This window comes from Falco cherrug, chromosome 2, assembly GCF_023634085.1.
Source record: "Falco cherrug isolate bFalChe1 chromosome 2, bFalChe1.pri, whole genome shotgun sequence".
Classification (NCBI taxonomy): domain Eukaryota; kingdom Metazoa; phylum Chordata; class Aves; order Falconiformes; family Falconidae; genus Falco; species Falco cherrug.
In genome coordinates this window covers 45,941,064-45,955,119 of record NC_073698.1, presented here as the reverse complement: position 1 = coordinate 45,955,119, position 14,056 = coordinate 45,941,064, and the positions used below count along the sequence as shown (strand labels likewise).

The following is a 14,056-nucleotide window of genomic DNA, read 5'->3' as shown; positions in this document are numbered from 1 at the left end:
AGATCTGTCTTCATCTCTGGCCAGTCTAGCTGGCTGCACATGCAATGGTAAAAGTGCTGCTGCTGTATCTAAAACTGGAGCACTGATTTAATGAGGAAACTTGTGAAATCTTAAAGGCACTCGGAATTTCAGCATCTGTGTTTAGACGACAAACTGAATTCATTTTCCTAAAATACAGGTGCTGTAGAAACAAGTTCCTTGGAGACACGATCGAAGTCTACTAGTATTAACGCTGGGACAGTGAAACCACAATTAACCTTAGGTGTTCTGTATGTTCATTTTTTGTTAGGTTTTTCTTGTAGAATCACATCCACTGCTGGCTGGTGTCATTCATATGCTTTGAAACAGGCTGCGGGCATGTTTTCTGCTCTGTCTTCCACCTGTGCTTTTGTAAGATAGTGTTTCCTTGCAAAATGCTGAGGAACCGGGACAGCTCTGGACCTTTTAGAGGAATGTATCTGTTCCTTCCAGTCCTGCAGCATGACAGAAAACTCCTAGTTTCCTATTTTAGGATGATCCTGCATGAAGATCAGCTGTCATGGTTACAAGAGTAAGGAGAAAGGCTTGTGATTCTTTGTACTTTGTTGTGTGGATGTAAGATGAAGAACCGTGTAATCCAGATTGAAGTCGAACTGGCAGCCAGGCAGCCTGGATCTCAAAACCTGGTTTAAACATTAGTAAGACAAGAACTTTGGTGCACGCAGCATTATACCAGTTTTGCTGCTTTATCCTCAAAAGGCAAGATTTAAGAGACAGTACCACCCTCAACCATCCCCCAAACAAATGCTTTAGTGTTGGGGGGTGAGGGAAAGGAGGAAAAGGGGTGATTTCCTAATTCTGTAGCAGAAGTCTCTTGACAGTAAGCAAGTAGGTGGCCTGGAAGTCCTGTGGACCTGATGGCTGGATCCTTTCTTTGTTCCCTTGGAGGCTTAGGCACCCAAAAGCTGTTCTCTGCACATGCAACAGCCTTAATGCAGCAGGAAAGAGGCAGGCTTTAGAACAATCGCTTCTCCCATGGACTACAGCATCAAGCACTTCCAAGGGATGCTGACTCAATGGTGGTATGAACCCTCCAAGATAAATTGTTTCAGGAGGCCATGCTTTGCTCTAACTGTTCAAGGCATGGTATCAGCTGAAAAATTCCTTGCAGGCATCTGCTTCGTAACAGTTTTTAATCGCAGAACCCCACAGACTGAGTCTACCATTAATACTGAATTTTAAGTGTGATGTGACATGGGAGAGGATTCTTCTCATTCTGTTAGTTTTCCCTAGACTGAAAATACAATGTTCCCTAGGTGGCTGGTAAGGCCACTATCTAATTTTATGATTTGCAACCAGCAGCTGATGGCAGGGGGGCTGTGGGAAGTCTAAAGCATAGCTCCACCAGTTACGACTCCGTTGTAAGTGGAAGAGCAGAAGCCCACTCTGCTTTTCAAATTATTTCCTAGTTTTGGTGACTTCCAAACCAGAGGAACCTCAAAATTGGTGACACCATCCCAAGTTACAATCCTGAAGGCAGCAGCTCTCCTTTTCCAGAACATTTGTGAGGGGGAAGGCAGAAAGCAGTCATACCAGCTGTGCTGCACAGCCCTTTGGGGAACAGCAGCCACACGCTGTATTGGACCTTCGCGTGTGACAAGCCAGGAACTGCGTCGCTTGAGAACCCTCCTGGAGCGCAGTGCGGGTTAGCCCTCAGCAGCGCAGTGGTATAAAAGTTAAGCAGTTTTGTGCAAGACCCCTGTGCAGACTTGGAAATGTTTGTATTACAGAATGATTGTGTATTATTACCCTTAACGGCAATGTGTAAAAGCAGGCAGTGGAACCAAGCACAGTCTGAAGTGACCGGTAATTCCTCTATTCAAAGCATGAGTAACAGCTCGGTGACACGTTCAGTGGAGCCAGGTAAAAGAGAAAGTCAGAGCGTGTCCTTGAGCCCAGCAGTTAGGACTGTCCCCTGGTTCCTACCACCAGGCAAGTCCTAACACCAGCTGGCTGTGAGTGAAATGCTAGGTGTGATCCTATTATGCCTGGCCCCCAATGTAACTTCTGGCAGGAAGACATCCACCTCAAATGCTTGAGCTAAGTAAAACGATAAATTTTGTTTTCAGACACAAAAAACTACAGATTATCAGGCATACACAAGCTGTTAGATGTCACAAACATTCACTATTTAAGTGACAAAAGTGTAATCCTTATGGTTCTGTTCTGGGCTTGTCTAACAAAAGGAGCCTGCTCATCACCTCGGTATTATTTTGAATCTAAGTCTATATGCCTAACTCAAGGATTCTGGATTCTGCCTACAGGACAGCACTACACTCGATAACTTCCGTCTAAATCCTAGTGAAACTACTTCCAGTGCAATAATGAGTCCACTTCAACAACAGCACCTAACCAGTAGCTTTAAACTGAGGATAGAGTTCAAAACATGAAACAGACTTGCATATACACACATGGCTGCATGAAGGAATGGTCAAACGGTCACCAGTGTGACCTACTACTGAATACTCTCGCAGATTCTGTCTCCAACAGCTGCTTCCTTCTGCTTCTGCCTGGAAGGGATGCAGGATCCTTGGCAAATAACTGTCCAGTTGTCTTTGTCTTTTCTTGTTGCCAGAAATTTACTGTCTTCTAACTTGCAACTAATACATGCTAGGATGTATCTGCTTCTCCTTGAAGCAACCCCCTGTACCATCCAGAGTATTAGGGTTAGAGTAAAACATGCTAAATTAAGCAGATTGTACAGATGATACAGGGAAAGTGAGAAGGGCTGTTAGTTAGGTACAAAAAGCCCAGGATATTATAAACTTGTACTGATGACAGAACCAGGCAGTTACGTTTGACCACAGACATGAAAACCAATTACTACTTTCATACAGACATCCGCTATTTTTGATCGGGTTCTTTAAGGTGTTACCTCTGCAACCAGTCACCTGTGTCAGTTGTTGCATGTCTCTAGATACTACCGGTCCACAAATACCCACCTTTTTGATCGTTACAAGCTGCACAAGGCAGCTTTGACATGTGGGATTCAGCTACTGCGCGTTACAGAATACTTCCAACTATTCGGGGAAGAGTGACTGTGGTGCGTAGGCTCCCTGTGTTCCACATGAAGATGACAAAATACTGTTACAGTGCATGAACAGCCCATCAGGCTGAGCAGAGACCTACCCCACCACTGCATCTGCTTCAGGCTCTGAAAGGTCTCCAGCTGTATCAGTATTACTAGCTTTTCAGCAAATGAGACAGAAGAAGCCTTTGGGGCTTCTACTGGCTTGGTTCCACGATCCTATTTCCCTTTCAGAGCTCTGGACGCTGGTTTTGAGGTTGAGGCTTTTTCCTCAGAAGGTAACGTAGGTTCAACAATGCTGAGGGTTTCGAAGTCATAAAAACACGCATCAACAAGAATGTACCTTCTGTGGACAGGCTTGCTGCACCCCTTTATTTTCTCTGGTGCCTCCTGGATTACCTTCTTGGTGGGTACTCTGAAGAATCCAAAGCTCAGCTGGCTAAAGCAAGGGCTCATAAATTTGGCTGCAAAGATTAAAGGTCTTTCAAGTTGAGGCAGAAGATGAAGTTTCACATCACAGTAGAACTAAGTAGCAGCTCTCATCACCTCATTCCCCTCGCACTAGCTTTCATGCTCATCCCATTACATGAGAATGCAATTCAACTGATCCATTTTAGTGACTTTTAAAAAGGTTAATTTTCTGCCATTCTTATGATTTCAATCAAATCACAGTGCCCTCTCCTCTTTGGCTGCAGCAGGCTATTAACTTGGCTCAAGCCAAATGACACTGCAGTGTGGGGTTCCTGTGTTACTGCTTAGCCATGGTGCAGTGATAACCTCAGGAGCGCAACTCATTCTGCAACTAGTTTAAAAAAAACCAAGCACAACAACAACAAAGTGAGCCGCATACATTTGGAGACGATTATGCTGCTGCAGGTGTATTTTTTGCATATAGGCACCTTGCTGGTCTCCAGAATGCTGGTGTTCCCTTGGCTTTCGTCAGTTGGGTTTAAAAAGAACAGTGTCCAAGCTGCTCTAGGCATAGCCTGTAACAGGACTTGAGCGCATGGCTGCTGGCACAGCACCGTTACTGGAAGCACCACTGCCAGTAAGGGGCTGCAATCACTTTTTACAGCAAATCTGTGACAAAGCGTGAATTTTTAACTGTGACTTTGATATACCCCACAAACTGTCATTGCTTTTTTCATGTTAAGGGTTCTATGCTTTTTAAAAAAACTTAAAATTATATAAACATGACTTCTATGAAACTGACCTAACTAAAGCCTCAAGCAGACTTTAAGGCAGGAGACCACTAGAACACAATTATGCATTCAAGTTGACATCAAAACAGGCTGTTTGCCTTCTATCTGTGCTAGAAAACACACACAAGCCTTAGGAAGAGCCATCTGTATTGTGTTTACAGTGCAGGTGAAGGCTGCAAAGTGGTGAAAAGATACCACCCGTGCTATCTTCTAGTAGATTGACTGCCCCTTCCCACTGTCATGAACCAGAGTACACTTCATAGGTCCCGGTTGTACAGACCAAAGAAATACAAAACCACCAACCTAAGGCACACGTTGAGGGAACTGGGCACATCTAGGCACCCAGGTTTGTTACCTCCAACACACAGATTGGCTGAGCTGGTCAGACCAGAAGGTCCTTGTAATGCTTGTCCCAACCCTGCCGGTGGCCAGGTGCTATCTGCCACCACATGGCCGTGTATGCAGGGAGCACCCGAAACCAGAGCAGGGGGGCTGCCTCCCAGTCACCCTCTGGCACTGTAGAGTTCAGCCAAGCGGCACCACACCAGCCTACTTTCAGGCAGCAGCTACCCATGGTTACACAGAAGCTGGCCAAGCCAGAGATGCTGAAGCATTCATGAATGTGTTACACAGGTAATAAGAAAAAAAGGCATAGTCTTTCATGTGGTCTAGCAAAGCCTTCCCACCACAACACTTTTACAGTCAGCAATGAAACATACACTATAATACCATCACAGTAGCAGTCCAAAATCCTTCAGGATATTCTGACATAAGGGCAAGTTCGGCTCTTCAGTAAGCAACTACACACCAAAGGATGTTTTGCTTCCAACAGGTAAAGGGACCTCTTCATAAATTATTTTGAGATAAGGGAACTTCATAGGTAAAAACCAGTATTCCAAGTTGTAGAAGAGGTAAAACTGATGATTCAAGATGACACGATCGATTATTTTTAAAAGATCCACAAAAAACTCTCCTACTGTCCGATGAGGTTTGAACGGATAGTAGAAGTCTCTTATAGCTGTTGCCAATGTCTCGTTTCCTAGTGGTCCAAAAATAGATGTTTCATTTCCCAAATAAACAGGTTCTCCACTGAATAAAATTATGCTTGTATAGTTTGTTTGTACCTTCTTAAATACAGCTCCTAAGTCAGCTAGCTTCTGGTACGTTCTCAGTATAAATTTTGAGCATTCATAAGATTCAAACCAAACTACTGATTGTTTGTCAGGACTTGCTTGAACTGTCCAGGTCTCATAGTAAATGCCAGTCTCATTGTCGTATTTTACCCATTTTGCCATTTCATTAAACATGGTTCCTGTAAGAAATGAAAGTATTACAGAAACAAGGTAAGAAATACATGACTCAAAATATTTTCCATCTACTTCCAGGTTCTGCAAAAGTTTACCTACAACATTACCTAACCATACTAAGACACAAGGCTTAGGCTGGAGGGAGAAATGATACACTACTGAATAAACATTTATAACTAAGTTACTTAAACTGCAATTCCTTCTCCTGTTGCATTTCCTGCTACTATGCCAGAACATCCAAACATCAAAGAACCACGATGTTCCCCTTTTGTTTTATCCATGTAGACAAACAGGGCAGGTAGTACAACCTACCAGATAGGCTGACAAAGCACTCACTAGTGCAACAGGCATTTCCGCACTTTCTCAAGTTTTAACTAAATTCAGCAAATCAGGGCAGAAGCTGTCATGTCTCTCCACAAAACAAACTTTAGACTGAGACACCCTGCTGTTTTAGCAGCCCCTCAGCCAGCAAAGTTGAACTGAGCCAAATAATATGAGTGGGATGTAAAGACCAGTAAACTTCAAGACCTTGAGGAATACTTTTTTATTTAGAATATGTGTTTGGAGTATTCTGGTGATGGTGATTTCACAATTGGAATGAGGAAGACATCTCTAACTCAGCCCATATCTCTAGTAGCTCCCTATGGGTGATGCATCTGCCTCCCCAAAACAGAGCTAAAGCACAGGGCTAATTTTCTTTCTTTTGTTTTTCCCACAATCCTAGTTAGCATTGCACCTCAGTCTAGCTCCTCCCATCTTTCTTTCCTCAGTCATGGCACAGGGTACAACCATCTGTGACTCAGATCCACCTAGGACCTCACATTCACAGCATGACCAAATTTTGCAGATTCTTCTTGTGTGATATGTCAAAGGGCACAGGCAGACAACAGCTTGCAATTGTGACAGTGTTCTAAGCCATGACCTTCATGACCCCTTCATCTTCTCCAACTCCTACCCAATTATCTTCCTAGTGTGTATTCTGTAAGGCATGTTACTGAAAAGGGTTTATCTCTCCTCACAAGACTGAGATGGACTTAATATAAGTTCTGGACTTAACATCTTAAATTAAACATAGATATTACAGGTTAATGCATGGTTTCACGATAATCTGCCTAGACAATCAAAAATCAGACTTTGGATACTCCTGCCCTAGTTCCACAGAAGCAACACACCCCTTAGTAACATTAACCTGGCCGATGGGCTCTAGAAAAGAGGTTGCTTCACTGTGGTCTCTGACACTGCTGACAAACAGCTTTATAGGATCTCACAAGGGCAAAGTGGGTCCAGCTGTTTCCTATGTTAAAACCTTCTCCTACAAGATGGGATACTTTTTGCCTGCTCTCTGAAAGAACCAAGTTCAGCTCATGATGCTGTCCATCTGTTTGCATCCATTCATCCTATTCCACAGTGACTTTCAGATTCCTAGTCAAATTCAGACAATTCAAAACCCTCAGAGATGCCACCTTCCTTCAAGTTTCATGGAAACAGGAAGCAAGAGAGGCAAGGAAGACTGTAACAACACCTCCACAAAGCTCCTCACCTTTCTTAGGCATCAAATAATCCACACAGGCAGGAAGCATTAAAATTTCCACAACTCCATGAAAATATTGAACTTGGTATTTGTACAAAAGAATCCAATCATATCAGGCATCAAAGACTTCAGTCATAAACAGGAAAGCAGCTCTGCTATTTCATTGCTTAAAGAACAGCCTAGAATTTCATAGCAGCCCTGCACAGATTGTCTAGAGACTGAGTCCAGCAAAGCTGCTAAAGGTAGAAGTGGGCAAACATAAAGCACCACACCACACCAGCTGCAATCTGACTCTCCATTGTGCCTTTTACATTATGCCAGCTTCCAAGAGTAAGGGGGTTTGGTCACACAAAATGCAACTCTCCAAGTCCTCAGCAGACTGTTCATAAGTCATTCACTGTATTTAAATGACCTCTTTATTTTAGCATTTCAGTGTTCAGTGTACACCAGGAAGCTATTCTGGTGATCACCCATGTATTTAGCGGTGTAAATCCTGGTTTTGTTCTACAACATACGAGACAGACCTATTACTGGGGACATCTGCACAGTTTTTATGACACAGCGGGGGAGACGGAAATAGAGATTATTATTTTTATATTTGAGACTATTTCTAAATACGCCTTGTTTGCTCAGCAATTTACACATTTTCGGCAGTTTTTCTATCTCAGCAGTCATCTGCCACTTCACAATAGAAGGTTTTGTTTTGGTGAAGCCATGTCAAAAGAGTGCATAATGGTTCTGTATAAGCTGTTTTGCTATTTTTACACTCAAGAGACTCAAGTGGTTTTGTACAGCAACACCAAATGACTCTCATTTAACAACTCTCCAGTGTGTGTTGATCAAAAGCCAGCAGCCTCATATCACTTTCTGTATTAAAGAGTGTGCAGGGATAGAATTTCAGTTTGAAAGAAATCAGCATCTGCGACTAACATTGCGAATAACCTACAAAACATAAATTAAAAGATTCTGCTTTACATGAAGACAAGGCTGACTCTATATTTCAATGTATTTAGCACTATCCAAAGCATCTGAAATCTACCTGATATTGTGGTCACAAGAACTAACGTTCCGTTTTCCTTCCAGTGTGCATCATCTATTCCCTCATAAAAGCAGGCAGCTCCCTGGTTACACCAGAACGGTGCATCCATGTCAGGCCGGAGATGTGGAAATGTGCAGTTCCCAAGCTGGAAGAGCTCATACCACTCCATTGTGTAGTTTTTGCCCGTTAGAGAGCTCTTGAAACCCACAGCATCATGCATAATTTTCTGGAAAAGAAAAAATAAAAACACCACAAAAAACCTTTACCATAAAAATTACTTCAGTTTGACTTGTACAGAAGATAAGACACTTGGGAGCTGTTGTGTAACAGGGCGAGAAAAAAGGAAGAGGTTTCTGTAACATCTTGGATTCAGCAGCATTGATGGACAACATACTAGATTGTATCACACTTTTATCAGAGTCACACTGTCTCAGTGATTGTCTATCCACCCATTGTAAATTCATTTATTTGGAGACAGGTACTCAGTGGGAGCTCATCACCAAAACTCAAGCTTGCTTAACCTCACAGGGGCATCAAAGAAATAAAGAGCAGAACTGAATTACTGAAAACAGATCTTAGTAATGAAATCCACAAAAGGAATGGAAGTATTTCTTTGGAAAAACTGCATAGCAAATACATAAATTCAACCTTAGTTTAACAACAGAAACAATGATATTTGAAGCTATTTCTAGTTTTCAGTCTATGTGCTTGGTTTTGATGTTCCTATTTCATGTACATTAGTATTTCTTTATTCATTAGGGATCATGCTTTGAAGCTTAATTATGCTGCTACAGTTATAAATATTACTAAAGCTGACAGTCTTTCATGTTTGCATGACTCCATGAATGGAGGCTTATCACAACATTCAAGAAAGCAACCAACTCCCCATCACCCACAGTTCTGACCAGCTAGCTATCCACTCCTGACAGATAACCACGTTCATGAAAATTTATGTGTTTGACAACAGCAGAGTTAATACACTAAGCAAGCATTTCATCTGATAGTAGGAGACAAATAAATATATGTCCTTGATGCAGTCTTAGTGCAGAAAAAAAAGACACCCAAAACATAGTGGTATGTGTGTACAAAACACTCCAATACGCAGCTTCATAAGGGAACACATTCAAACCCACTGACAGTGCTGGTTATGTTCTTTTCTTTAGCTGAGCTAAATTCTGTTACTTTTGTTTGAAACTTACTGCTCTTTGGATATCTTTCCTATAGATAGCCTAGCTTGTGTGCTCCAATACTCCTCCATACAGGCATATCCCAACCTTACAGCACCCATTCTTGACAACTGCTGTTGAATTCAGCTGAATTTGCCAGTATAACTTTGTTAAACAAAAGCATCACCTCACCAAATGTCCTAGCAGGTCCCCGTATTTGAATTCCCATACTGGAGCCTGTAACCGATACACTTCAATGACATCCTCTTCTTTCATAACTGGAATGGCAGCGCCAGTGGGACAGAAGGTGTAACGAGCTTGGCAGTAAGGATCAGTTTTTGGACGGTAATCAAAGCGCCTGCGTTGAGAAAGAGAAGCACTGAGAATTTTAAGTACAGCTTCATGGCTGGAGTAACTGTCTCATGGCTTCCTAAGGGCCTGAGTGGGAGAACTCAAGTGTCCAGCCACCACCAAAGACAGATTGTGTGATCCAGACACTGCAACACTCAGTGTATGTAAGTTCGTAAGGCTGCCAAGGTGCACATTTGTAGAAACAGGACTTAATGACACAAAAATGCAAGTCGTGTTGTACACAGTACTGGGTAGTGAAGGTGCAGAAATGATGCATATTACAAAGGGTCACTTACAGTCACAACATGAGAGACACATAGATGGTGGGTAGAGGACAGTTTGAGATCTGCCTCAAAAACATTCTCCTAGTGGTTTCTCTACACAAGGATTGACTGGTTTGCTCTGGGAAACTATTCCACAGTACAAGCTCCCCAGATGGAGCTATTTTTACTCTAGAACACTGCCAACATCAGGGAAAAAATATGCTGTTCCTCTATGCTACTTTAGATAAAGAGGTCTAAGAACCTAGCTAGGATCACTGTTTCCATTCATCACTCCTATTAAACCTCAAAAACTGATCAGCTTACATATCATACTATATACAAACAGCAAAAGACCTTTCTGACAAGTCTTCCTTTCCCAACTTCCTTCAGACTGACTCACTGTATGTCACTTAAAACAAGGTTCTTATGTTCCTGTTACCAAGACAGCTTGGCTTACACAGCTTGCCCAGAGCACAGCCTCAGAGTCTAACACACTCACTCGTGCAGGGCTACTCAATGGCAAATGTACTCAAGCCATGAGATGACTCAAGGACACATGATTCCCTGAGCCATAGTGAGGCCAGTAGCCCTGATGAGATTTATTTTGCCTGTGGACTTCTCCAGGCTTGCTGGTACTTCAGTATATCTGCCTTTATTTTGCCTGGGGTGGTGTGAAAGAAAAAAAAAAAAACCTAGTATGGCTGGAAAAAGGACACACAGTTATAGAAAACAAAGACTTATGCCAGCCACACATTTAAGTCCAGTTTCTTAATTGCACACCTTTCATTTTCAATTTCCCCTCCCACTGCACCTTGCCTGTGACAAGAAAATAACAAGCACATTAAGAAGCATTAAAATGCCACATTTCCGAGTGTTTCACACTAACAGGCTCCAATTTTGACGAACCTGAGACCCAGCCTTGCAACTACTGAATTTGCTGGAAAATCCAGACGATTCCGGACTGCAAGATCAGCTCCTTCAGGCACCCCCAGATAAAAATCTAACTGCTGGGAATTATGCAACAGGCTCTCTAAACTTCAGGCTTGCACTCGATAGCAGTTAAACACTGCTAACACCTCCCTTGGCAAACAGCAAGCCTGCACAAAATACACGCACAAGCCTAGCCCTTCTCCTGAGGGGGCCCTTCTCCCCAGCACTGCCAAAGCCTGAGCGATTCGCCTCAGGAAAACGTGGCAGCGTCCCCTCCTGCGCCTTCCCCAGCGCCACCAGGCCCTTGGGGCTGAGGCAGCTCCGGAGCAGCAAACGGGATTTATACCAGTTCGTATCACGAACAGAAGTATGAAATTTAGATTTAATAAACTAAAATAAATCCTAGCCCAACTTCCTGATCGCAGCTTTCTGCTAGAACGGGAATTAAAGGCGCACCTTCCAAGCGAGGGCCGTCACTCCCGGGGGCTGCAATCCCACCGCCGGCAGCGCGGGCGCTGCCCTAGGCCCGGCACGCCCGTTCCCCCACACCTGCGAGCGAAGTACACCAAACACCCTACAGCGACAAATACCCCCGTGATGAAAAAGAGAAAACTATGCACAGCCTTTTTAGTCTAAACATTAAACAAACAAAACAAAGGGAAAGGTGGCGGCCCTTGGAAGAGGCGGGCGGTTAGGCGCGGGCGGCCGGGGGGACGTGCCTCCCCCGCCGGCCGGGCCCCCTCCCCGGCCACTCACCTGTAAGGCACCGGCCACCGCCGCTGAGGGGCGCGGAGCCCCTCCGGGAAGCAGGGCCCGCAAGCCGCCGCCAGCAGCAGCAGGAGGAGCGGCCGGCAGCCCATGGCGGCGCGGCCTGCGGGGCTGCGGGAGGCTGGGCGGGAAGGGGCCGCCCCCGCGCCCGCCCACGGGGCCAGGCGAGCTCGGCCGTGGCGCGGCCAGCCCGGGCGGGAGGGCGGCGCTGCGCGGCGGGGCCTGGCCCGGCGCGGGGTGTCTTCCTCCTCCCGAGGAAAAGCGAGCGTGGGGTGACTCATCCCTGAAAAACATCACTGCACTGAACTACGAATTCAGTTTTCTGGCGACCCGGACAGCTGCGCGTTCTTTTAATTTAGCTGAAGCGTTTGTTAGCAGCCCAGTACGTTGTTATGAGCATTGCCTTAGAGCCACCGTAAAACACACAGCAAATGTCTGCCCTTACAACCAGAACCCGCCGAGAGGGATGGCCTGGGTCCCGGGACGGAGAGGTGCGGCCTCGCCCGTGGCAGAAAGGCTTTTGCTGCCATAAACCCCGTAGTCCTGAGCCCCTTTGGGCCGCCCAGAAGTCTTGTCTGAAGCTTTTCAGGGCTTCCAAGCCAAGCTTGTATACCTGCCACCTATTTCAGAATTGAAATTCAGTCTGTAAAAACTTAACGTTATGGGGATTATATAGCAGTTTGTTCTCTTGGTTTTATGGCAACAGCGAGAACTATCTTGCAGATGAACTCTGGCTAAGGGAAACGGTGAGGACCAGTTTGCCAGCATCATCCCTGGAATAAGCACAGCTTTTTCCAGCTCTGCAGAGTTCAAAACCAGCTACACTGGCATCAGAGTCCAGGAGGCTAAGTTTGGTGGTTGGGATCTGCAGTGAAAGCACTGCCGTTTGCTCTTCACTGGGTAAATAATAACTGTGCTGTGGACTTTTGGCTATCAGGAGCCAGAGAAATATCCCTACTCATTGCATACGAGCCCCTAAAGAACAATCAGTTCTCTAGTCAGCACTACATGCTAGGCTGTATTCAAACAAAATTGGAGGTGGAGAACCCTGCATCCTACATAAAAATGCAGGATAGGCTGCTGAATATCAGTTTTGGTAATGGTGGAGGTACTAAAGGTGTTCAGAAAACCATAAGATGGCACAGCTATTAAAATCCTTCATTTCAGCAATATTTCTGTATCTCACTTCATTCCTGCCTGATTCTATACTGCTTATATTTAAAATCCATGCCATTCAGCATTATATATTAATGCATGTATGCATGATCTACGCATACCTATATTCCCATATTTCAATTCAATCTCATCCAGGTTATTTCTGTCTGTTTTAAAGTAAAGCTCTGGTTTTGTTCTTTATAAAACAGCATGTGCTATTACTCATGTGTGTTTCCTAGCTTGAGCGTAGCACAAGATGCCAGCTCTTTCATCTGTTCAAAAAGGTATGTGTTTCTGTGGAATATATCCGTAACTCCTAGTTTCAGAGATTTTGATGTGTAACTCTAGAAGTGCTTTATGAAATAATGGAAGCATAATTTATCCCTGCTATGAAACCAAGATGTAGGGAAGTGAAATGACATAATGAAGGTACTGTAACTGCTCAGTAGCCAAACTGGAAATACACTATGAACTGGTTCTTAGTCCTGGCTCAGTTTACAATTTGGACTATTAAGTCTCATGCAGGCACTGCTGTGGTTGCTGAAGGTGTCAGGTCAAATAACTAAGATGGTAAAGCTATTGATTTTATTTTTTCTTTTTTCATTTTAGTAGCATTTTTATATCTCACTTCATTGCATCCCATACAAAATTTTTGCAGCACAGTACTGGTTTTTTTTTCTTCTCGTAGAATCTAGGTTTTGTTGTGAACCATATTTTAACATGGAAAATTAACAACTAATAGATTTGTGAATAAATGTACTTCAGCTAAAAAGCTCACATCAGCAATTTCTGAGTCAGCGGCTGTCTCGTTTATTATCCAGAAACATGTCAAAGTGCCCTTTATAAACTCACAGAGATGATCTGCGTCTCTGTCCACTAGCAGGCTTAGAGGAAAGATTGAGACTGGCTACAAAGATCAACGTCTGGATTTGACAAGATTCCTGATTTTTTTCTTATTTCCCGGAGTATTTCCTTTTGATTAGTGAAAACCAAATATCTTCCTGAAACAATGAAGAAGACTCTTGGAGATTTCCCATTATAAAACAGTACCTTCTCCACCTCTGCCCTTGAAAGCGACAGGATGGAAGGAACAGAGGGAAAGGGGAAAACCAACCCTGCTGCTGCAGCCCAAAGTTGTATTTTTGAACAGCTACTTTGGGTTTGAACATCTACGTGAGTCATCACACTGTAATAGTCACAGCAAAGATGCTGGCGAACCTGAAGTAACAGCTCCTATCTCACAAAAATGGGCTCCTCTGGATGGTGTTTACATGCTC

At 43.9% G+C, this 14,056-nt stretch overlaps 1 protein-coding gene across 1 annotated transcript; it reads right to left on the bottom strand.

The window, feature by feature from the left end:
* Window positions 1–4,399: 4,399 nt before the first annotated feature.
* CLN5 (CLN5 intracellular trafficking protein) lies at window positions 4,400–11,771 on the bottom strand. Its single transcript, XM_055702955.1, has 4 exons — window positions 11,613–11,771; window positions 9,505–9,670; window positions 8,147–8,372; window positions 4,400–5,581 (listed from the first exon to the last, which is right to left on the bottom strand). Exons 1-4 carry the CDS (start codon window positions 11,714–11,716, stop codon window positions 5,070–5,072), a joined length of 1,008 nt encoding a protein of 335 aa, XP_055558930.1. The 5' UTR covers window positions 11,717–11,771; the 3' UTR covers window positions 4,400–5,069.
* Between the last annotated feature and the right edge of the window lie 2,285 nt (window positions 11,772–14,056).